This window comes from Phascolarctos cinereus, unplaced genomic scaffold (assembly GCF_003287225.1).
Source record: "Phascolarctos cinereus isolate Bilbo 61053 unplaced genomic scaffold, phaCin_HiC Scaffold_2;HRSCAF=192, whole genome shotgun sequence".
Classification (NCBI taxonomy): Eukaryota; Metazoa; Chordata; class Mammalia; order Diprotodontia; family Phascolarctidae; genus Phascolarctos; species Phascolarctos cinereus.
In genome coordinates this window covers 59,392,219-59,418,749 of record NW_027555625.1, presented here as the reverse complement: position 1 = coordinate 59,418,749, position 26,531 = coordinate 59,392,219, and the positions used below count along the sequence as shown (strand labels likewise).

The 26,531-nt window shown below is 38.6% G+C and overlaps 1 protein-coding gene across 1 annotated transcript; it reads right to left on the bottom strand.

Annotated features, from left to right (window-relative positions):
- On the bottom strand, positions 1 to 26,531 carry HSDL1 (hydroxysteroid dehydrogenase like 1). Its single transcript, XM_020989268.2, has 5 exons — positions 26,438 to 26,531; positions 6,522 to 6,754; positions 4,560 to 5,005; positions 4,152 to 4,379; positions 1 to 1,520 (listed from the first exon to the last, which is right to left on the bottom strand). The coding sequence occupies exons 2-5, from the start codon at positions 6,739 to 6,741 to the stop codon at positions 1,422 to 1,424; spliced, it is 993 nt and encodes a 330-aa protein (XP_020844927.1). The 5' UTR covers positions 6,742 to 6,754; positions 26,438 to 26,531; the 3' UTR covers positions 1 to 1,421.

Sequence of the window (26,531 nt, the reverse complement as noted above, 5' to 3'; positions counted from 1 at the left end):
TGATTCTTGAATAATTTTACCAGGCTTATGAATACTCAATATACACCTGCACTGGAGTCACAGAATGAAACGCAGAATTATCAACATGTAAATAATAACAACACCTCGCATTTGTATCGAGTTGCACAGTTCTGACAGTACTGGATAGTTCTCACAAGAGTTTCCAAACAAGACACTGTGATCTGAACCCAAAACATCGCGCGCACACAGTATCTCAGAACTAACCCTGCCTAAGCAGGTTAGTCATTTTCACTCCGACACAATTGTTCATTTTATTCATTACAATCATTACACAAACTAAGATTACACTTCTAAATCTGTTATTATTTCATCAGATACAATACATAGTACATAATTACTCCACATTTTAACTACCTCAGCAAACAATTTTGTTTATACCAATAAATGCCATTGGAACTATCACATAGAAAATTGTGAGATAATTTTCTTTCTAAAGGGCAAGATTTAAGTTAAAAAAAATGACACACTAAAAATAAGTGTATTATCCAAAAGAATTGTATAAATTTTAAAAAAATGCTTGAAAAACTTCATAATGTATTTGCAGCTCTGGCAAAGGGTTAGCTCTAAAGTAGGTAAGAACTTAACAGAAAGTAATAACTTGTACTGCTAAACTATGGAGGATCACAAAACTAGAGAGGCTTTTCTTTTGGGTTGGATTTAAATACTTTTTAAAGTCCCATGAAGCTCTCACTCAAAGCCATTTTACATATATCTTTTAAAAACTGACTTGCCCATTAGTTATAAAGTTGCTCATACAGATCTCACCATTTTCTAAATATGATCAACTTTCAAATTTGTCTAATACAAGTCTGTTCTTGGATGGAAAAGCAGCATTTTCATCAAAAGAGATTCAAACTACAAGATCTATGTAATACAATACACACAGGGAGTTGGATTTCTACAGCTACTAACACCAGCCATTTTTAGCTTCAAAATAGTTTTTTAAACACACCTTTTCCAGTTATTTTTTTAGAAGAGAAATTACAATTCTTCAAAGGAAACACATGACCACTCTTAAAAGAAGATTTAAAATTAAAAGACCCAACAAATCAAATTGTGAGTACATTTCAATTTCAGTTCATCTTGGTTCATAGCACAACACTGACTCACTGACATAGTTTTTCCAGTAGCTTATGTTAAAAAAAAAGAATACCCAATTCTAGGCTTCCTAGATCAGTTCTCATCACATTCAATATTAACCCTGTGTCAACGCCTTCAGGCAACTCCCCAACAGATTCTTTAAAAGTACCATGTCTGTTTTATCAATGATGCAACAATAAGGTGCCAGCAAAATAGTTAAGAGCAAATACACAATTAAAATGAAATGCTGTTCTTCCAATGCTCTGAATACTGTAGGTTCACATAATTTGGCAACACTTCCTAAGGTGGTATATCCAGGTTCACAATCTATGGGATAAGGCCTCATGACGCAATGAATTGTTGATAATATTTGCTCCCCATGCCCAGAGCCACTCTGGCATATACTGCGCAAAAAGAAACTAAAAAGAAAAAGGAGGAAAAGTTACTAACAATACTAGAACCCCACTCCCCCCCAAAAAAATACATACAAATACTAATCATACAAAATACTGTAAAACAAAAAGCATTTCCAGAAAATACTGATCAATCCTGCAGTTCTGTGCTCAATACTGATGGTCACCTAGGATCATCACTACCTAGAACCTGGAACATCAGGGGAATCTCACTTAATTGAAAAGTTTAATCCTTTATTAACATCCTACTTTGATGCCTCAATGTGATATATTAATGACCCTGAGTTATCAAGTTTATGCCAATCAATTTTAAAAAGTGGCAGCTCTGAAGCTAAAGAGGCTTCTGGTATGAATTGGCATTAGACTGTGTGTCTGTCTTCTTAGGATCAGCTCAGTTAGCTAAGGGCAGAAATATTCTTCACTGAAGATATGGCCATTACATGACGGACCCTGGGGGCAAGAGCAACCCATTACACCAAGTAAGGAAGTGGTCTGCAAATTTATTTTTGCTCCCAGTACAGTCTTCTTTGAACTACAAGGAAAGGAGGTTCACTGAATGTTTACATTCAGTTTACATTCGAAGTCAAAACACTAGCACATGCAAAGTTTCTCTTTAATAAGAGAGGCCATTTTTGCTGAATTCTTCCCCACCCCCTTTTTTTTTGCTAGGCAATGGGGTTAAGTGACTTGCCCAGGGTCATACGTGTAACAGGAAAGCTATTTATTTTTCAAATATTACACTTACCACATTATATATGTAAGGTAATTAAAATTTATATTGAACAAAAATATTTATAAATTTTATCTTTTCTGCATTAATAGAAATTTCAGGTTTTCATGGCACACCCTTTGAGAATCACACATATAGAAAAGTGGCCGACTACATGAGTAGAGAGCTTACTCACATGATAAAATTATGAATCCTCAAAAGTATTAAATACTGAAGTAAAAAGCTTAATATTGACCCCATCGATGAAAAACAGAATACACACATCTTCCTCTAAAATATCTGGGACCAAGTGGATGGAAATATATACAAGTTCAAAATTGAATAAACATTTCTCCATCCTGCTCTGCCAGCCTGTCCTAACTAAAGCGTGGTTTTGGTTTTTCAACTACTAATACATGGTGGCACCATTTCCTAATTTTTATAGTAATTAACCCTAGGAAAGGTATTTATTAAATTAATTTGTTTTTCAATCAGTTCCACCCCAGAATGTGTCTGGTATCTTTTATTAAATGTCATAGATGGAAAGCTCGTAATGAGAAGGCTGCTCTTTTCCTGCCAAACTGGTAGCATGTTCTGAGGCTAAAAAATTTTAATAGCTACAATGGGTAAAATGAATATTGTTTCCAAGTATGAGGAGAAATGCTTTCCAAACCAATATTAATAGTCTGACAGTATCAATGGTAATAATTCTTGCACACTCCCTTTCTATCTGCATTGCAGGCTAGAACCATTTTTCCACTTTTATCTGGACAGCTAATATAGCACACAAAAAACCAGGCTGACACACTAGAATGCTGAAGCCCTAAAAGTCAAATACAACCATGATTGATATATCTCTTCTAATTCTGCTTCTATTTAGAACATTATATCCACCATAAAAGCTAAAGATATTTGGGATGGAAGAAAGTTTTAAAGAACTTGGTTCCCTCTTTACCTAAAAGAACCCTGAAAGCATGGTATACTTACACATACTTGTTTGAGAAATCCAAGCCCATAATAAAACCATGCATGTGTCTTTCCCAATACTTTAATTAAATTCTCAACTATTTCACTAAGCTATTTACAAAGATATCAAAAGATTTAAGTATTTTAAGCATGTTCCAATATGTAATTTTTCATTCTTTACCTCTTAAAAATGCCACAATATATTGTGCAATTTCATCATTAGGCATAAAAGTCTTCAGAAATAAAGAAATATTTTGCAGGTTTACATTGTTCAGATGACCCTGTAAGCTCCAGTACCCACTTGTATAAGCATTACCAGTTAGTGGTTACTAGATTTACCAGTTAGATGCCAATGAAGGTATTTAGCAATTTTTACAATTATGCTCCAATACTGCAAGAATCTGAGATTTCATCAATGTGAGTACTCCCTTTCCTGATGTAGATGACAATTCCTTTATAATTTACAGACAGGCCTTAAGAGTCATTGTGTCTTTTAAAACTCATCACCTTGTGGACAAACCAGTGATGAGCCCCTGCAGGCATGGATGGACTCTCCTTAAGATGACTGACATTCAGCCAGTAGGCTTATATTCAAAACATGTCCATCTTTATAGGAACTGCCTGGGTGTGCAATGCCCTGGCATAGTCTTTTGAGAAACAAAAGAGCACCTCTACACAACAATCTGGTATCGAATTAAGATGTGTTTTCTGCTGTCACTTGCATTTATGTAAATAAGTCCTTCTCATCTTATATCCATTTTAATTTTCAACAATTTTAATGCAAATATTAGTGAAAGAGAAGCTTCTGTGACAACCAAAAACACTGAGGAAATCAATGTAAGAATCAAAACTTTCTGCTTCTCAACATTAGCCTTCACTTAAATTTAAAAAAAATTTAAGAATCATTAAAAAAAATTAAGGTTATGCTGACTTAGGTGAGATAAAGTTCCCAATATTTTTACCTGAATTGAATGAAACCAGTACCCTGTGGTCCTTTTTGAGATTCCAAGAGTAGCAATTGCATGATGTGCATATACTTTTGGTGATGGCACCAACCAAGAACAGCCATATAGAAAGCTACTGCATGCTTTCGCATTTGTAGCTACAGAGAATGGGATTAAGCTCTGCACAAAAATTCCTTTAGAAGCATATTCATATTGCAATGCTCTGCTGAAGTGGTCTAAGTAAGCCTGTTTAAACAGAAGAAAAAAAAAGAAAACATTAATTTATCAGTTTTCATTAAGAGAAAAAATAGTAGTTTAGAGTACTCACAGCTGCAGTCAGAAGGACAACAAGGTTTTGCAATCCAATCAAATATTACAGTGTATTTTTATGCTAGGGCTCTTTTCCCAACCCACAATGATCATCACCTTCGACGCCGAGTATGCAGTCATCTGGGGAGTGGGTTTGCAGCAGGAGCCAGAGGAGATATTCACAATCGCACCCTTCCTCCTTGCCACCATCCCTGGCAATACTATATGGACCATCAAGCTGGCAGCTGCAATGTTTACATCGATAATGTCCCACAGTTTGTCCTCAGAGACTTGAGTAAAATACTGTGGGTAGGGATAAAACACTCCAACGTTATTCACCAAGATACCAATGTCTCTGTCTTGTAGGGCTTCTCTAATAAGTAAGTAAATTCCACGGCCATTGGAGAAGTCCGCAACTATAATCTCTGTTTCAACTTTGTAGGTCTCAGCTAAGGTCTTAGAAAGCTTATGCAGCTTCTCTTCATTCTGGCTGATGAGAACAATGTTGAGACCCCGGCTTGCTAACTCTTCTGCATACGCTTTTCCAATACCATCTGTGGCACCTGTGTTAGAAATAGAAACGGTAATACAGAATCTGAGTATCTTTATCTTGTGATGTGCATCATTTGGCCTTGGAACCATCCAACAAGGATATCAAAGGAAATCATGTAGGTAAAAAGAGAGAATAAGACCTGAACTGCCTTATCTCACATGTTACCATAAAGTGATGATGTGCTAATAAAAAAAGGTGGGTCAATATGCTGAACAATACATGACTGGAACAAAATTGTAAAATTACAAAATTTTGATAAAATGTATTTAAAGCTATTTAAACTGACTGTGTAACACTGAATATTTCTATATTTTTTAATTTTTAAAAAACTTCAATAACTCATCCTTGAAGGGCAGCTAGGTGGCACAGTGGATAGAGTTCCGGCTTGGAGGCAGGAGGACCTGAGTTCAAATGTGGTCTCAGACACTTGATACTTACTAGCTGTGTGACCCTGGGCAAGTCACTTAACCCCGACTGCCTCACCAAAAACAAAAAACAAACAAAAAACCCCCAACCCTCATCCTTGAGTGTGTATATCATAAGAAGGATCTTTCCCACGTTGCAACAAAGTGACTCTACAAAGGTATAACTCCCCAAACTCCAAATTTCATAAAGCTGAGGCAGTAGCCAATAGCCATTTCAGAAAATGAAAAGAATCAGGATAAAAAAGGAAGAATTACATGAGAAGTAGCATGGTACCATGGGAAAGCGCATAAGACAAGGAAGGACTGAGGACGTTCCCCTTCCATTCTAGTTCTGTTTCTTCAGCCATCTGGCAGCTGGGTAACCTTAGGTAAGTTTTTTCCCTTCTCTTAACACAATGTTCTCAGCTGTAAAATGAGAGAACTGAATGAGGTCATTTCTGAGGTCCTTTCCAGCTTTTATATTCCATGAAAATCTTTAAAAAATTTTTCCTTCTAAAAATGGAATAGAGGGGGATATATAAAAGAGAACAATATGCATGTAAATATACATGACTTTTTAAATAGCATTTTCCCATTAAAGTACCAAAATTAGTTAAAAATAGCCGTCTAAATAAGATAAAGACTGACTCTTGATTTCATTGGTCTAGGGCAGTGGTGTCAGACTTAAACAGAAACAGATTAAATTGACTTAGAAAACCATAAATCAATGTTATCTATATTGTAGTGTATTTTTAATTCATTTTGTTAAACATTTCCCAATTACATTTTAATCAATTTAATCCCAAAGCCACTTGGGAATGAGTTTGACACCTATGGTACAGAGAACTCCTAGGTAAGCAAACTCCCTTTACCAATTAGGTTGATCCCTTCTCTGCATCTTATGGTTTCAAAGTTCCCTAGAAACCTGAGAGATTAAGCAGTTTGCCCTGGGTTACACAGCCAACACGATACGTCCGAAAAAGAACTTCAACTTATATTTTCCTGACTTTAAGGTCAGCTCTTATGTCATACTTAAATAATACTTATAATTTAAAATTAGATATTAAGTTGCTACTTGGATTTTAAATGCAAAGTCAAAGTACTGAGAATTTAGTTTCTTACCACTGACAACTGCCCATCTTCCATACTGCTTAATGAGATCTGCTCTGCTCACCAATCTAGGAATGAAATGCAGTCTGATCAAGCTGTAAAAGTCACATATGATGGTGATGCTTTTTCTGGCAGTGTACCAGGCTCCAACCAAAGCTAAAGCTTCCATGTAGCAATTGCAAGACCGGGCAATTTCCCTGTATAAGAGGTAGAAACTGTCGACAGCAGCCATGGCTAACAGAACCCTGAAAAAAGAAAAAAAAAAAAAAGAAAAATGGCATCAATGAGAAGCACACCTCTGCCTGATAAATTAATACCATATATGTTTCAAACAAGAAAGATATCTTCTGCTTCATGGGGAAAATGAGAATGTGATTCTTTGGCATGAAAGTAACAATGACTTTTTAAGATGTACCTAGCCCATGCAGCCAGTTCATTTAGGGCATGATTGCTTCATAATTAGTGTTTTAAATGTTTCTCCTTCCTCAGAGGCAAAATCATTTAAAAAGTTACTTAAGACTGAAAGAGTGAAGCCTACTGCAGCACCCCTTCTCCCAAAAACAGTGAATGAAGGGATAAAGACCCTTGCTCTGGAGTGTGGCATGAGGAAGAGGAAAGGGGTGGTTACCCTCATTAGAAAAACTGTACAAACCCAGTGCAATTTTGATTTACTTGATGAAATGGCATTATTGTCCTTTGACTAGGGAAGGCAATGTTATTACTGGAAATAACAACTCAAACTTACATTGCATTTTCTGGCTTAGAAAGACCCTTTCTCACAAGAACTCTAGCAGAGCCATGGTACAACTGCTACTGACCCCATTTTACAGAACAAATAGAAGAAAAGTTGACAAGATTGATCAAGGTCACCAAGTCTCAGAGCAAAGATGTGGAACCTAGACCTCTCCTGACTTAAAATCTAGCCCTGTTTTCATTCCCACTCCTACTCCTCATCCAAAAGTGCTACACTTGGAGCCAAAGGGTCTGAGTTTTAATCCCAGATCCACATCTACCTGTGTGATATGATGCAAGTCACTTAACCTCTTTTGACCTTCCAAGCAATCTATCTGTAAAATCAAAGGCAAGGCTAGGTACTTTCTGAGGTCTCTTCAAGCTTTAAAACCGATGATCCACAATTTAATAGCCTCCAAAAGTACATTTGTAAATATATACAGTCATCTAAAGAATTTCAGAACAAAAGCATAATTAAAATCATACTTAGAATTGAATACCTAATGGAATGATAATTTTCTGATAAAATATTACAGTGTCAGTGAGAAACAAACTGGCAGACTAGACATTTTATTCTATCTCCATGACCTCTCAAATCTCTCCAAAACAAAAACGATGCTTCAAACAGAAGGCAACTTCAGCTATTTCAATGCTCTAGGACACTCAAAATCCAAAACAAGGTTAAAAAAAACCCCAAAAACTCCGCAAGCGCAAGAACTGGCACTCACTGACCTGGCCTAAGCTCATTCAGCACCTCTCCCCTACTTCCCATGCTACAATAGCAGACTCAAGAATGTGACCCAAGCTTACAACAAAACCCACTTCTATCATATCCCCTCCATCCTTCCAGTGCCATGGAGACCTAAGCTCCAGGTTGTAGAAGTTTACTTGGGCCTTGACAGCCAACTTGGCCACAGCCTTTCAGAAGCAAGAGCCTGCTGAGGGCGGCACCCTGAAAGTACAAGTGCTGCAAAGTAATGAACTGCTGGTACAAGGGAGTGGGGCAGGTCACCAGGACAGCACACTGTGCACGTGAGAATGTATGCAGCACTTTACCAAGGCTATGGGAAAGAGCACAACACCCAGCTAGGGCCAGTTCTAACCACCTAAAAGTCACCTGGGGCAGAGACTGAGGCTGGGGTACCATAAGTTGTAGAATTCGAGGAGAACATGGAGCACAACATACTGTTCCTGAATGGTTTAAAAGAGAATGAGAAGCATGAGAGCAGAATTTATGTCCTACACAGCCAAAATAGTGAGCAGAATCCCAAAACTGTAAGCTGTAATGGCAAGTCTCACCAACGAAACAAAAGAAGGAACAACAGCTTGGGCATGCGAAAACAAAAAGTAAAGGACAATCCAGAAGAACAGAAGAAAAAACAGTAACATGAAAAGAAAACACGTTCACCATGCAAGCAAAACATACCGATCTTGGGACAGCTAGGCGGTGCAGTGGATAAAGCTTTGGCCTTGGAGTCAGGAGGACCTCAGTTCAAATGTGACCTCAGACACTTGACACTTACTAGCTGTGTGACCCTGGGCAAGTCACTTAACCCAGACTGCCTCACCAAAAAGCAAAAAAACAACAACAAAACATACTGATCTTAAAGGGAGTACTGTGTACAGACAACCTAAGGATTATAAGTCTCCTAAAAGAAAATGGTAAGACAAAAATTCTTAACACCATAATGCAGGAAATAATAGAAGAGAACTGCCCATGAGTTCTGAACACAGAAAATGAAACTCCAATTGAAAATATTCAGACTGTCCCCAGAAAAAAAATCCAAGACACCCAGTGGTTAAATTTAACAATTCAACTCAGAAACTACAAGTTCTGAGCCATCAGGAGAAAGACCTTCAATCACAAAAGAAAGGGCATTTGAATAACGTGCCCGATCAGTGCCCAACAGAAAAAGAAGGAGGGAATGGAATAACATGTTCCAAAGAGCAATGCAGCCCAGAGTGACCATACAGGACAAATAAAGGATGGATGTTTAATAATAAAGAATGTGAAACACTCATAGCAAGAAAATCAGAACTGCTTATTGAACACACACACACACACACAAAAGCAGGAAGAGTGAATAAATGGACAAAGCAACAGCAACAGGGTCACAACAGAAAGACTTCTAAGTGTACAAAAGGAGACAGGTGAAGGTGAAAATCTAGTGAAGAGTCAGACAGGGCATTATGAAGGGGACCTAGTGACACCCTGCCTTCAGGTGAATGCTTCTTTTGTGGAACTACATTATAAGATGAGAGGGTACCTAAAAAGGGTGGGAAAGGGAGTGGGGGATAGAGAGAGAATGTGATGCACCTGGGTCTTATCAAGGGTGAGCAGTGAGAGGAAGGAGACTCCTCTGGTCTCTGAAAGGGAAGAGTCTACAGGTAAGTGAGGGAAGAGGAGGAGGGAAAAAAAGGAAGCCTTACTTTTGGAGGTGGGAAGGGGGTTTCACCGATGAATACTCCTATGGGTAAAGAGAGATGGTTTTTGAGGGTGATGAGGATTTTACTCTGGATGAGGCCTAGAAGATTTGGTGCTTGAAGATTTGGGCAAGGGAGGGGAGAAGTTGCAACCTCTTGGGGAAACTGGCACCTGGAAGAATGGGAAGTTTTCCAGGCAAATGTCGGGGGAGAGGGAAGGTCAACCAGAAAAGGTATAAATCAGTGGTAGGGGAGGGACTCTACATGGGGTAGTGTCTTCTCTGACACTTATACTAATTGGCATTGTTTTGGGAATAAGGCACTATGGAAAAGGGAAATCCATAGAATAAGCCCTACAAGGCAGTGACAGAAAGTGCCTAGAAAAGAGAACCTAAATGGATACCCTGGAAGGACTGGTTGCATGAAGAACACAGAGAAAAGAGAAACCAGATTGATACGGGTTATGAATCAGAGAATAAGGGTCTAGAGAAAACAGAAAGAGAAAATGGATAATGAAGAGAGATAAGTCCTTTTTGGCAAGTGGTGCATAAAAAATGAAATTTTAAAAACTAATGAACAGGGCTAGCCAAAGGAGAGGAGAGGAAGAAAAAAAGAGAAGGAAGAAAAATATCCAGACAAAAGGAGGAGAGAAAAAGGAACTAATAAACAAAACCCTAAAGGGAAAAAGGTAACAAATGAGGGGATCAGGAGTGTTAGTGGGAACAGTGCCACCTTAAAAAAAGATAAAAATAAAGTAACTGAATGAACATAATAACTGTGCTTACAGAAGGAGGGGGAAAAACGTCAAAAAAATTATAGAGACTGATGGAAGAAAATAAAAAACTAATTCATAACTTTAAATGTGAATGAATTAAACAATCCAATAAAATGAAAAAGTGACAGATTAGATAAGAAAACAAAACCCTATGATCTGTTGCTTACAAGAAATATGTTTTAAAAAACAAAGATATACACAAAATAAAACTGAAGGTATGGGAGGAAAATTACTATTCATCAAGTGAATCCAAAAAAGCAGGAGTTGCCATCATGCTATCAGATACAGCAAAAACATTCAAAAAATAAAAATGGATAAACAAGGAAATTACATTATAATGAAAGGAACCACAGACAAAGAATCAACTAGCAGTAATAAACATGAGTTCCACTGTGTCCAAAGGGCTAGAAAAACGTGCATACCCTTTGACCCAGCAATAGCACTTCTAGGGCTACATCCCAAAGAGATCATACAAATGGGAAAAGGATCCACATGTCCAAAAATATTTATAGCAGCTCTTTCTGTAGTAGCAAAGAATTGGAAATTGAGGGGATGCCCATCAACTGGGGAATGGCTGAACAAGTTGTGGTATATGAATATAATGGAATACTATTGTGCTGTAAGAAATGATAAGCAAGCAGACTTCAGAAAAACCTGGAAAGACTTGTATGGTCTGATGCTGAGTGAAGTTAGCAGAACCAGGAGAACATCGTACACAGTAACAGCCACATTGTGTGATGACTAACTTTGATAGACTTAGCTCTTCTCAGCAATGTGAGGATCTAACACATCTCCCAAAGTCTCATGATGGAAAATGCTATCCACATCCAGAGAAAGAACTATGTAGTTTGAATGAAGATCGAAGCATACTATTTGCTCCTTTTTCCCTCTTCTGTTTTGTTTTGTTTCTTCTTTCTTGTGGTTCTTCCTATTGGTTCTAATTCTTCTTTACCACATGACAAATGTGAAAATATGTTTAATAGGAATGTATATATAGAGCCTATATCAGATTGCATGCGGTCTTGGGGAGAGAAGCAGGAAGGGAGTGGGAGAAAATCTAAAACTCAAAAGCTTATGGAAGTGAATGTTGAAAAGTAAAAATAAATTAATTAAAAAAAATAAACTTATGAGTTCCAAATGCCTTACCATCCAAATTTATAAAGGAAACATTATCTGAGCTTTAAAAAACTCAAAGACAGACAAAGACAGTAACTCAATATCAACAGGAGACTTCAATATCCCTCTATCAGTTTTGGACAAGCCTAACAGAAGGATAAACAAAAGGAAAAATATAAAACTAAACAAGTTTCCGGAGAAGTGAGAGTTAAAAGACTTATTGGCATCTTCTAACTGGAGCACAAAAGAATATATATTTCATTTCATTGCATGAAAATTTTACAAAAATTGATTACGTATATTGCAAACAAATGTAAAAAGACAGAAATAGTCAACACATCCTTTACAGACCATGATACAATAAGAATAGAAATCAGTTTGGGGACCACAAACAAGAGACACATATTCCAAAGAGACTTAACAATGAAATCTTAAATAATAAGTAGGTCAAAAAACAAATCACAGAAACAATAACTATATAAGATAAAATGATAATGATATAAAACAACATACCAAAATTTCTGGGATGTAGCTAAAGCAGTCCTCAAGGGGAAAATCATATCCTTACAATCATACATGAACAAAGTTGAAAAAAAAAAGAGGATTAATGAACTGAATATGCATTTAAAGAAATCAGAAAATCAACCTAAAGAACCCTAAAATAAACATAAAAGGAGATATTAAAAATTAGAGAGAAAGTACATAAATTGGGAACAAAAAACATAAAAATGATAAAACTAAAAGCTGGTTCTTTGGAAAGACTAATAAAATTGATAAATCCTTGGCTAATTTCATTAAAAAGAGCAGAAAATCAGACCAATAAAGTAGCAAATAAGCAAAGTGAAATCACAGCAAAATCAGAAGAAATAAAAAGAATAATCAGAACATATTATACACACTTACATGCTAACAATACTGAGAATAGAAAAGGAACTGAGGAATACCTTTAAAAATATAAAATATCCAAACTACCAGAAGACCAGATAGAGATGTTAAATAACTTAATCTTGGAAAAAGAACTAGGTCTAGTTATATAGGATTACTAAATGGAAAAAAAAAACCCAACTCCTAGTTCTTATGGATTCACAGCAGAATTCTACTAAACTTTTAAAGAACACTCAGTACCCACACTTCACAAATTATTCTCAACAACTGAGAAAGAAAACACCCCACAAGAATCCTTTTGTTAGATAAATATAATTCTAATACCAAAACCAGGGAAAGATAAAACATAGAAAAGAAAACTATAGGGCAATATCATTCATGAACAGTGACTCAAAAATGCTAAAATTCTATTAAACAGACTACAGCATAAGACTGGGAAGATAGGAAAGAACAAGGAAATGAAGGACTTCAACATCAAAACTGAGGATTTTATATTTGATCTTGGAGGTTATAAGGAGCCCCTGCAGTTTACTGTGGGGGTCCTGTGACGTCCCTCTTCCTAGACTGCCCTTTACATATTACTCCTTAATGTGTCTCCCCTCCCTCATCATATGACACATGTATGAAAATGGCGGCTGTCTCCTCCCATGGGGTAAGTTAATATGCATGAGGCTAATTAAGCATGTGTGTTAGTGAAAAGTCAGTGACTGTCCCTTGAGCCTGACCAGCTTGAGCAATTTATTCAAATCATTAACCCAATTATCTAAATCATTAGGTGACAGAGGGAGTCTGGATGTGGTAACGTGGAGCAAAGAATAGTCTACCTTCCCCACTGTGAGAATAGTGAGTTGTGAGGTATGAGCTAAAGTCAAGTCAACAAGCACTCAAGAAGTTCACACTCTAATGGAGAGACTACATTCAAACACGATATAGACATGATAAACTAGAGATAACTTGATAGGGAAAGCACTAGTATTAAGAGGAAACAGGAAAGGCTTACTTACAGATGGTGATTTTAGCTGAGACTTGAAGGAAGCCAGAAGGCAGACATAAGGAAATAGAGAATTCCAGACACAGAGCACAGCCTGTGATTTTGTATAGCATGTTTTGTTCCAGGAACAGCAAGGAGGCCAGTATCTTTGCCAAAGAGTATATGGAGGTGGAGTGAGGAGTAAAATGTAAGAAGACTGGGAAGACAGGAAAGAACAAGGAAATGAAGGACTTTAACATCAAAACTGAGGATTTTATATTTGATCTTGGAGGTTATAAGGAGCCTCTGCAGTTTACTGAACACAGCAGGTAGGTGACATTGTCAGACAGGAGCTTTAGGAAGACCAATTTGACTGCTGAGTGGAGGATGGACTGGAGTGGGGAAAGACTTGAGGCAAGAAGATTAACCAGAAGGTTACTTCAATAGTCTAGGCATGGTGATGAGAATCTACTCCAAGGTGGAAACAGTGTCATTGATGAGAAGGGTACAAAGATGAGAGATGTTGCAAAGATAGAATTGACAGAATTTGGCAACAGATTGAACATAAGAAGCAGACTAGAGAGAGTTGAGAATTACACTTCAGTTGTAAGCTTCAGTGACTGGAAGGATGGTGGCACCCTTCACAGTAATAGGGAAGTTAAGAAGAATTTTCTCAATGAATGTCAAAAGCGTAAGAAAAGGTTTGGGATGAAAAAATATATGTTAATTATAGAGTAGGCATTCCAGAGCTTGTAGTGGAAGGGTGTTAGGTAAGTACACTGTGATGGAACTTTGGGCAAGGGAAGTTAAGGCTGAAGTAGATGAGAGTAAAGGAGTGTGTAGCTAGGGTTTGTACATATGCATCTAAGGGGCTCAGTATAATCAAATACGGTGAGTATAAGCAAATAGTATATTCAAAGGACATAGATAGTCTAGAAATAAAATAAAAACCCCACCAGACAGGGATGTCCCGTCTGTCCCTCACCAGTGGATGAAAGGGAGGGTGGGACAAGGTGGGGTTAAAGCTAAATAATCCTGTATAATCGACTGTTCTGCTTCTGTACGGATGCCTGTGGGTCCTGTGACGTCCCTCTTCCTGGACTGCCCTTTACATATTACTCCTTAATGTGTCTCCCCTCCCTTATCATATGACACATGTATGAAAATGGCGGCTGTCTCCTCCCATGGGGTAAGTTAATATGCATGAGGCTAATTAAGCATGTGTGTTAGTGAAAAGTCAGCGACTGTCCCTTGAGCCTGACCAGCTTGAGACAGTTTCAGCCTGGGACCCCTTCAAGAGGAACTTACAGAATTCTTCCAGCTATATGATTGGAAAGGGTTGTTCTACCCTCCCTTTCATCTGTTTCATACATTTCTGCATGTCCTGTATTCCTACCAAATATGTAGGAACCAAACTGTTAGCATTTCTCACATAGGCAAAGACATGGTTTGTTGATTCATTTAATTATTTTATGAGACCCTGATCTACATGATGCTATGAACGAAATTTGTAAAGAAAAAGTTAGAGTGAGAAAACCATAGGAAAGGGATGAGATATGTTGAGAGTACATCTTTTAGTAGGGGGAAGATGGATTATCCTAAACAGCAGGAAGAACAGAATCATGTGCCACTTAAGTTTCTTGAAAGAGGGGCTGGTTAAATTTGAATGTTTCAAAAAGATTAAAAATAATAACAACTAAGAAAAGAAGTTGGAGCTCAAGAAGTAATAGGGTGACTTTAAATGGCAGTTTTAGTTAACAGTGTGGGAGACAGAAGCCAAATTCCATAGTTTTCCTGAGATAAACTGGAGATGGTATAAACTAAGTTTCACAGCTATTTTAATCAAGGGAAAATGTCTTAAGGCAGGAAAGACCCGTGTGTATTTGTAGATAATGGTGTCATACTGTTACAATAATCAGCTAACTTTAGTGTTAGGGACAATATAATGGCCCCAAAGGTCCTTGAGGTTCTCTCCTCTTTGGCATCAGGGAATTATTTTATTTTATTTTAAGGTTTAGAAAGGACTTTTTAAAAAAATTTTTTAATTTATTTTGAATTATTAACAATCACTTCCATATGCTTTTGAGTTTAAAATTTTTCTTCCTATCCCTCCCCACCACCCTCCCCAAGACGGCACACAATCTGATATAGGCCATATATATACATTCTTATTACACGTATTTTCACATTAGTGATGTTGTAAGAATTAGAAACAATAGGAGGAACCACCATAAAGAGGAAACAAAACACAACAGAAGAAAATAAATAGCAAATAGTATGCTTCAATCTGCATTCAAATTCCATAGTTTTTTCTTCTTTATGGATAGCATTTTCCATCATGAAGCCTTTGGAGATGTCTTAGATCCTTGTATTAATGAGAAGGGTTAAGTTTATCAATATTAGTCATCAATGTGGCTGTTATTGTGTACAACGTTCTCTTGGTTCTGCTCACTTCACTCAGCATCAGACCATATAAGTCTTTCCACGTTTTGCAGAAGTCAGCCTGTTCATCATTTCTTATAGCACAATAGTATTCCATTACATTCATACACCACAACATAGTTCCAAATTGTTCTCCAAAATGGTTGGATCATTTCACAACTCCACCAACAATGAATCAGTGTTTCAATTTTCCCACATCTTCTCCAACATTTTCCTGTTTTGTCATCTTGGCCAGTCTGATAGGTTTTGATTTGCATTTCTCTAATCAATAGTGATTTACAGCATTTTTTCATATGACTATATATAGATGGCTTTAATTTCTTCATCTGAGAACTGCTGTTCATATCCTTTGACCATTTATCAATTGGGGAATGGCTTGTTTCTTATACATTTGACTTAATTCTCTATATATTTTAGAAATGAGGCCCTTATCAGAGAGTGGTTGTAAAAATTCTTTCCCAATTTTCTACCTTCCTTCTAATCTTAGTTGCATTGGCTTTGTTTGTGCAAAAACTTTTCAATTTAATGTAATCAAAATTATCCATTTTGCTTTTCATAATGTTCTCTATCTCCTGTTTGGTCATGAATTCTTCTGTTCTCCATAGATCTGATAGGTAAACTATTCCTTGTCTCCCAGTTGCTTATGTATCAGCCTTTATATCTAAGTCATGAACCCATTTTGACTTTATTTTGGTATATGGTGTGAGATTTGGGCTATGCCTAGTTTCTGCCATACTCTTTTCCAGTTTTCCCAGCAGTTTTTTTCAAAGAGTGGGTTCTTATTCCAGAAGCTGGGGTCTTTGGGTTTATCAAATAATAGATTACTATAGTCATTGACTACTGTGTCTTGCATATTTAACCTATTCCACTGATCCACCATTCTATTTCTTAGCCAGTACCAAGCAGTTTTGATGATTGCTGCTTTATAATACAATTTAAGATCTGGAATGGCTAGGCCACCTTCCCCTGCATTTCTTTTCATTAGTTCCCTTGATATTCTGGACCTTTTGTTCTTCCAGATGAATCTTGTTATTATTTTTTCTAACTCTATAAAATAATTTTTTGGTAGTTTGATTGGTATGGCACTGAATAAGTAAATTAGCTTAGGTAGAATCATTATTTTTATTATATTAGCTCAGCCTACCCATGAGCAACTGATGTTTTTCCAATTATTTAGATCTGACTTTATTTGTGTGGAAAGTGTTTTGTAACTGCGTTCATACAAGTTCCTGGGGTTGTTTTGGGAGGTAGACTCCTAAATATTTTTCAGGGAATTATTTTAGATGAACAACTATAAGTTTAATCACAATTGCTCCTAGTAAGGAAGATTCCTAACATTTAGGCGAAGATTGGGCACTCTCCTTAAATTTACACTTAAATCTACCTCTCATTAATCTCTGACCTCTTCATGGTTGCATCAAAAAGTTTACTATAACCATTTGGGTAATGAAACAACACATTATACTATAGAATCTGTAGACAGACAGCAACTTGGAGGGAGTTTCCCTGAGAGTCTTCTTGGCCCTGGTCTTCTATTCTGAAATGTCTGCCAATTGCCTTCTCTGTCTCTCTTCCATGACACAGCTTATTCCTACCTTTGCTCTTCAGGAGTGTGCTGCAATTGCTCAAACTTTCCAATTCCAGCTAACTCAATGCTTTTAATACACAACTCAGAGGGTGTTGAAAAAACTCCTTGCCCACACTTCTTGTCTGGTTTCATTTCACGTCATTAAATGTCTTTCAAATACTTCATCTAAGGTCTATGAGTAAGACTCATTAATTGGTCATCTTATCATTTATTCTAAGTGGTTCAAATCCAGCCTAAGTATGAAGAAAGGATAACAGATGAAAGCCCTGGGAGATGAAGAAATAGAATGAAAAACTTGGGGTGGGCGGGGAATTATCCTTGGAAAGGAGGAAGAACACTTCTTTCTCTAAGAAAGGAGGCTGGGGAGAAAAAAGTGAAGATAAATTAAATTTCTGAGGTGGTGAGGTTGATGTGGCTGGATTATGCGATCCTTCAAAGCCACAGGGAGTCTGATTTTCACAGAATTATAGAAATCTACAACTGGAAGGGATTTAGACTCTCATTTGATAGATAAGGAAGCTTTCCTTATCTATTAAAGGATACTTGGCTATGTTAAGGAGCCAGACAATCTTCATCATGTTTGAAGGACACCATCTAATTCAACCCACACCAGTGCTGAATCTCCTCTACAACAGCCCCAATCACTGGTCATTTAGCCTTTGATTGAAGAACTCCGGGAAGGGTGACACTACTTCTGAAGACAGTCTGTTCTGCTTGGATAACTTTAATTGTCGTGAAGTTTTTCTAACCTCAGAAAAAAATCTGCCTCAAGAGGTAACTTCTACCTAGTGCTCCTGGTTCTTCCCTCTGGGGCTAAACAGATGAAGTCAAATCTCTCTCTAAATACACAAAAACAGCTATCACAGCCCTCAGGTCTTCTTCAGGCTAAACGAGTCCAGATCCTTCAGCAGATTTTCACATGGCATGGTCACAACAGTGGCCAACGTCCTTCCCAAAACTGAGCACAACAACTACAGGTGAGAAGGGCAGAATACAGAGTGGTTATGGTGTAGCAGTTAAGGTGCTCACGTTAAAGGTAAGACCTGTTTTCAAATACCTCTTGGGATTTATCCATTAAACATGCTGGGGAAAAAAAGGCAAGAAAAATAAAGTGAAAAAAGTATTCTTCAATCTGCACTCAGAATTCTTCCATTCTCTCTGGAGGTGGATAGTATTTTTTTATCATGGATCCTTTGGAATTGTCTTGCAATGTTATCTTGATCAGAGTAGCTAAGTCTTTCACAGTTGATCATCCTTACAATATTGCTATTACTGTGTACAGTGTTTTTCTGATCCTGCTCAATTCAGTTTGCATCAGTTAATGTAAGTCTTCACAGGTTTTTCTGAAACCATCCTGCTCATCATTTCCTATGACACAACAGTATCCTATCATAATTATATACCACAACTTGTTCAGTCATTCCCCAAATGATACAGTTTCCAATTCTTTGCCACCACAAAAGAAATGCTATAAGTATCTCTGTACAAATAGGTCTTTTCCCCTTTTATTTGATCTCTTTAGGATATAGACCTACGAATATCTAGAATCTTTTGCAATAAATGGAGATGGAAGCAAAAATACTCACTCTCCCTACTATTACTTGATATAGTTTGGAAATGCTAATAATAGCTATAAGACTAGAGAAAGGAATAAATAAATCCTTACTTGCTGATGATATGATAGTTTACTTGGAAAACCCCAGCAAATCAGCAAAGATACTAATTGAGACAATTAAAAGCTTCAGCAGGCTACAAAATAAATCCTCAAAAATCAAAAGCATTTCTATATAATAATTGCAAACATAAGAAGCAATAACAGAAAGGGAAATCCATTTCCAAATAACTGTAAAATATTTCAGAAACAACATTCCAAAACACACAAAAGACTTATACAGAAATAGAGAACAACCTAAGTATCTGGAGAAACATTCAGTGCTCATGGCTAGGCTGTGTTAATATAACAAAAATGACAATACTACCAAAATTAATTTGCACTTTAGATGCTATTCCAATCAAATTACCAAGGGGACACTTTATAGCATTTGATGGGGAAAAAAAATAGTAAAATTCATTTGGCAAACAAAGGTCTAGAATACCAAGGGAAATGATGAAAAGAAGTAAGGACAAAGGGGAAATAGCACTTCCAAACTTCAAACTATATTATAAAGCAGCAGTTATCAAAACCAATGAAACAAACTAGACAAGGAAGATTCTGAAAACAGAATTCAATAATCCAGTGTTTGATAAGGTGCAAAACACAAATTAGCTAGAAAAAACTTCCTATCTGATAAAAATTGTTAGGAAAACTGGAAAGCAGTCTACCAGAAATTGGGCTTAACTCAACATCTTATAACACACTCCAAAATACATTCTAAATGGATACATGACCTTACTATTAAAGGTCATACTATAAAAAATTGGAAGAGAAACAGATCATTTACCTCTCACAGTCACAACAGATGTAGTCTTAACCAAGCAAGAGATAAGGCAATTACAAAGGATAAAATAGATAACCTTGATTTCTTAAAACTGAAAAGCTTCTGCACAGATAACATTAATACATCTAAGAAAACAAAGGAAGTGGGTGAATGGGGAAAAAAATCTTTGTTATCAAATATTATGGTGTCTTGCATTTTTAAGTGTTTCACATCTGTCTATAAGCTCCCTCACAGCACGAGACTGTATTTTTTTTTCTGTTTCACTATGACCGCTAACACACAGAAGCTAAATTGAATTACGTGCTAAATTGAATTATGCAAATATACTAAAAATTAGTGGTTAAAAAAATAACACAGCAGTTGAAGCCTGAACATATTCTGGAATGTATTATATGAAAAAAGATATAGATTCCTATGACTTAGAGTTGGTAGAACTCTTAAGAGAACATCTAGTTCAACCTCACTTGTAGATTTTTTTTCCTCCATCCTCCACTCTTCTTAACTTCTCTTAAGCTTTTTGACACTGCTAACTAGCTCATCCTCCTCTCACATACCCTAACACTGTTCTTTTCTGGGTCCTCTACATCTCGTCTGACTGTTCCGTGTCAGTCTACAAGTACATCCCAGGTTTCTGTTTCAGCGGCCCTCTTCTTTTCTTTCTTCATATTCTCTCTCTTGGTTACCTCATCACTCCCATGGCTTCAATTATCATCTCTCTGTATATGACTACTACAATCTACATACCCAGTTCTCATCTAGTTCTTGAGTTTCAGTTCTATGTTACTTACTACCTACTAAATGGTTCCACCTTGAAGGTCCAGGAGAATCTCAAAGTCAACAGAAAGTCCAATATGGTATTCATTATTTTTCCCTCAATCTAACTCTTCCTCTTAAATTCCCTATTTCTGTTGAGGGCACAAGCATCCTTCCACGGTCACTTAGTTTCACAACCTTAGACTAATACTGAACTCTTCATTCTTATTCACCCTGCCTCCCAACAGCAGTGGGTCTCTACTAGAACTCAGGGATAAAAAGCTCTACAGAGAATCTTGTAAGAGCAATTTCCAATTTACTGGCTAGACTGTCATTTGGAATTAGAATTGTTTTCCCATAGAAACATGGAAAGACAAAGTTGCCTTAAAACATAGTCATTTTTGTTTGAAGTAGAATAGTATTGCAAGTCATAACCACTACTAGTAATTAGCATTTTTATAGAATCTTAAGACTTGCAAAGAACTTTACAAATATTGTCTCACTTTAACTTCACAATAACCCTGAGAAGTGGATACTATTATTATCATTCCCAATTTTTTTTTTTTGCTTTCTGGTGAAGCAATTGGGGTTAAGTGACTTGGCCAGGGTCACACAGCTAGTAAGTATCAAGTGTCCAAGGCTGAATTTGAACTCAGGTCCTCCTGACCCCAAGGCCAGAGCTCTATCCACTATACTACCTAGCTGCCCCATCATCCCCATTTTATTAATGGAAAGTAATGTCAGACAGTTAAATGCATAAATACATTTGCAAAAATGAAGATTTGCTCAGGGTCACATAGCTAGTATGTGGCTGAATCTGAATTCAGATCGTCCTGACTCCAGATCCAGCCCTTCTACAGTACTACCTAGCAGCCTACAGAACTCAACTACCATGTGTAACAAAGTTTGTGTGGAAAAACATGTTCAGACTGCCACCTAGAAATAACCTAGCAATCAGTGTTGAGTGGATCGATGAACTGAATCAAATGCTAGGGAAAACAATTTTAAACTATGTGAGAAAAATTATGAAACTGTTCATATCCTTTGACCATCAATGACTCTCCCATGTACTCCCAAGGGTGAACAGCAAACACAAAGAGCATTTTAAGATTTCCAAAGTGCTTTACATAAAGTATCTCATTTGCCCCTCAAAACCTTCCTGTGAAGTAGATATTAGAGGCTTCTTACACCCCTTTCCTTCATCGAGGAAACTGGAGCTGAAAGAGAATAGGACTTGTGCTGGGTCCTACAGCTCAAGACCCCAAGTGGGCTCAGCCTTAGCTCTCACCTAACTCCAGTGAAGTTCCCTATCAAAGCTAAGCCTTTCATGCAGCAGCACATGAAGAAAAATTAAAACCTGGTCTTAATCAAAAGGAAATATCCATTATGTCTAAATCCTGGAACAACACATACTTTCTACTAGGATAAAAGACAGACCCCTTGCCCATAGATGACACAGCAAGCATTGTTTTAGTTCACTGTATTTCTTTGCAAAGACAGTGTTATAACTCAGCATTATTTAAAATAGTAAAAGAGCAAGAGAAAATCCTGGTCACTAATGGAATATAGTTGTATTAAACTAGTAAGCAGCGTGATTTTTTTGTTTTCTGGTCTATGTTATGAAAATAATAGCAAACAGCCAAATAATTTACAGAAGATGAAAGAAATTATTAATACCAAACCAAGCATGATAAATAAAAAGGTTTTTTTAAAAACCTTATGATTTAATAGAATTTAGACCTTAGAGATGCTGTCCAGGCCCCTCATTTTACAGATGAGTAATCTAAAGGCTAGCTAGAGAAAAAAAATGACTTGCCAAAGATCACACAACTAGTTAGTAGCAGAACTTAGTTACAAGAATCCAGGGATCTTAACTCTGAGTTCACTGGTCTATCACACCCTTCACAGATTATTTTTTTCCCTTACAGAGAGCAATACAGAACTATATTTCATCAAGTTTACAGGTTATGTGAATAGAGAAAAATGTAAGGATCATGACAAAGTCTACAGGTAGGAAAGCCAAACTTCCTAGAATCCCATTACTCCCAGCTTGTTGTTTACTTGGCTATCTCTCAGCTAAGCAAGGTATAAAGTAGATAAAGTCAATACAAAATCATGTGGGATAAAATTCTGGAGGAAGAATCACTGAACAAATTTATTGTACCAAAAGGAGTGAAAAAAATTGAACAGCAAAGAGGCCAAGAAGGAAAAGGGAATTAAACAATGACTATTTTCAAAAACTTTTTAACACTTGTATTAAACTGAAGAAATTTGGAAATGATTTGATGGCCCCATCCTTCAAATTCCTCATTTACAAGAGAACAAAAGAAAAGGAAAAAAAGGGGCCTTATCTTAATTAACCCAACAAAAATTATTACAGAGGGTAAAGAATTAAAGGAAAGAAAAACTGTAAATATAATATTTCTTAGAATCCTTAAATAACTAGAACCCTCAACTGTATTCAAAATAGTGAGTTTTCAATGCACTTGGATGTGAAAGGTTCCAGGGTTGAAAAAAATAATAATAAACCAGGAAAAGGAGGTAAGGCCGTCATAGCAAGAACAAGGAACAAGTTATGTTCTTCACTGTATCCACACTAGAAGAACTTACTCTGCACGGAGGGGAACTAACACCTCCCCAGGAAGCCCATTCCACTTTGGGCAGCTCTCAATGTTACTGTATCCTGACATCAAACTTAAATGTTCCTCTTTATAACTTCAATCTGCTGCTCCTGGTTCTGACCTCTTGGGCCAAGCAGAACAAATCTACTACCTCCCCCTCCACATGCCAGCCCTGAAATAACTGAACACAGCAATCGTGGCTCCCCTGAATCTTCTCTTCTCCAGGCTTAACATGCCCATTTCCTCCTCTGCTATGACATGACTTAAGGCCCGTCACCATGCTTGCTGCTCTCCTCTACATACTCTACAACCTATCAGTGTCCTTCTTAAATTGAGGTACCCAGAATTGAACAATATACTCCAGATGAGCCCTGACACATGCCTTATCTCCCCAACTAGACTAAAAGTTCCTTTTGGCCAGGGGACCATGTCTTTTATTTCTTTTGTTGCTCCCCTTATCACCTAGCACAGCACTCTCTGTATATGATAAGTTAATAAATACATTCAGTGAATAAACTTAAATATTACTCAATGAGGAATGCTGCAAGAAGGTCCTAATCATCTAAGTCATTTCTCTAATCTTTGAGTGAGGACAAACTTATAATACCGAAAAAAATAAATAAAGTCCTTGGTATACCCTCGCTTACTGAGGTTTCTTCATTTCCCTTTGCCAAATTTTGATGTGTCAGTGACTGGGGAAGGTTGAGAAACAATAGCTTATTTATCGAGTGGAAAGAGTAACAGGATCAGAGATGTGAGACCTGGATTCTAGTCTTAGAGGAGACACCCACAAAACCTCTGAGGTAAGTCATTTATTTCTCTAGTTTTCTCTATTTGTGAAATTGAGTTAAAATTATAATAGTACTTTTTCTTAGCCAAAAGTCATGTTGTGAAAACAAATGAGGTAATACATACTATATATGAATATGTCTAATTAGGAAAGTTGCTACATAAATTCAAGGTATTTATCTTCATTAAGCCTACATAAAACATTTGAGATCATACTGAAATTTATTTGCAAGATCTTACAAATTCTTAATCTAAGAAATGCTACCCTGGTGCATTAGCATCCTTTCATCTTTTTATCCTTAAAAGCCATTTTTAAATTATAAAACACTCATTATAAAAGTTTTTTTTTAAATTAAGTAAATAAAAAGCTTACAAAGATGAGCCAAGGAACCTGAAGCTCACCAACCTCCAAAAGTGGAGACCAGAGCCTCAGGAATTAGGAGGGACAGCCTGATCCACAGAAAAACTAATTTCTGGGATGGACTGAACTCCTGATGGTGGGGAGAGAATAGGGTAGAGAGGGATGGGGGTCAGAAGGGACAACACTGAACTTGAAGGAGGAAAGGGATGATGACTGCCTGAGGGTTTCTGAGGCAGGGATGTACTCACTGCAGCTGGGCCAGTCAGGCTTTAGAAAGGCCCTAATGGAAAAATGGGGCCAGGATAGGGTCAGCTTGAGGCCTAGCTTGAGAAGTTGCTAACATGGATGATGTGGCCAGGTTTTGTTTGACTAGGGAAGAGATGGGGTCTCTATTCAAGGAGCTAAAATCGGGATGGGGCCGGGTAGAAAGTAAATGAAGAATGCATAGGACTGGTAGAGATACTGAAAAAGAGAGAAAGGAACTGGACAGGAAAGTCAGAGGAGGATGGGAAAAATTCCGGAGGAAGGGACTGGGACTTGATTTGGATGGAAGGAATGGAGAAGGATCTATGGAGGGATCAGGAGGAAAGATAAGGATCTAAAGGAGCTCAGGACAGGATGGTGCCTGATCAAGGGAATAGTGGCCATGAGGGACAAACGGGCCTGGGACCTGGGAGAAACTGTCAGATTGTTAGGGGTGGAGAATGCAGAGGGAGGAATGGGTCTGAGAGAGAGGATGGAGCTAGAATCTGGAAGGGGGAGGGAAGAATTCAGGAAAGAAGGAAAGCACTGGAAGGTATGGAATCAGATTTTGGAGATGAGACTCTGTGGGAATGAGAGGGTTGAATTCTGGGAGGAACCGAGTCTGGATATGAAAGGATGGGACCTTAGTGAGGGAACGGGCTTGGACTTGGAGTGAAGGGAGGAGGAGGGCAAGGCATGCAGGTAAGGGACTAGGCCTTGAAGGGAGTAGGGCTCTCTTGCAGGGCTGGGAGGGGAGGCTCAGGTAGGGACAGGGCTTAGGAAGGAAGGGGGAGGAATGGCACTGGGGAAGGAGCTCAGGGAGGGATGGGGGAGGGGAAAGTCAATAGGGAATAAGGCTGGGACGGGGAGCTTCTACAGGGGGTGTTAGAAGGGGCTGGGGCTAGGTGGGGACAGGCCCTAGGTAGGATACGGCCGGAGGAGGAAAGGGCTCAGGTGGAGATGAGGCCAGAACCCAGGGGAGAGGAGTGCTCTGGAGATGAGGTTGCGGAATGGGGGAAGGCTTCAGCAGCGATGGAGAAGGGAGGAGGATTCGGGAGGGGGTTGGAGGGGCTCAGGAAAGGGCTCAGACAAGGATGGGGCTGGTACCTGGCTGGGGGTAAGGCTCAGGAGGAGATGGAGGGGCTGGGGGGGGCCCCTCAGGCCAAGAGATCAGGGGATTGGGGGTGGGGGGAGAGGATGGAGGGATGCTCAGATAGGGACTGGGCTGGAACGCGGGTGGGGGAAGGTAGAGGACTCAGGAGAAGGCGCCCCCTCAGAGAAGAATCAGGGAGGGGTGAGCGGGTGAGGGAAGCGGGATTCTCAGATCAGGATGGGGCCGAGACCGGGGGGGGGGCTCAGTAAAGGAGCGGGGCTCAGGAGGGGAAGGAGGGCGGGAACCAGAAGAAGGTTCGGGAGAGGATGGAGGGAGCTGCGGGGGGGGGCGCCCTCAGACCACGAGCTGGGGGGGTGGAGGGAGGGGCTGGGGGTGGAGGAGCTCAGACTGGGATGTGGCTGGGGGGGCTCAGCAGAATAGGAGGAGAGATGAAGGGGGCTCCGGCGGGGAAGGGGACGGAAAGGGGCCTAGCCTGGGATGGGGAAGACTCGGGGAGGACGGGGTGGGGGGCGCTCATGACGGGCTCACACTGGGATCGGGAAGGGCTCGGGAGAATATGGAGGGGGTCAGGCGGGGGGAGGGGGATGCTGAGGCGGGGATAGGCCGGCGCGGGGCGCTCAGGAGGGGCTAGGCCGTGGGGGGCGGGGGCTCCCGGCCGGGGTCGCAGCAGGCCCTACCTGCAGACGCGAAGGACCCCTCCAGCAGCGGCTCCCGCCAGTCCAGCCACGGCGCCACGCCCAGCCGCGCCGCGTCCGCCCGCGCCGCACCCCC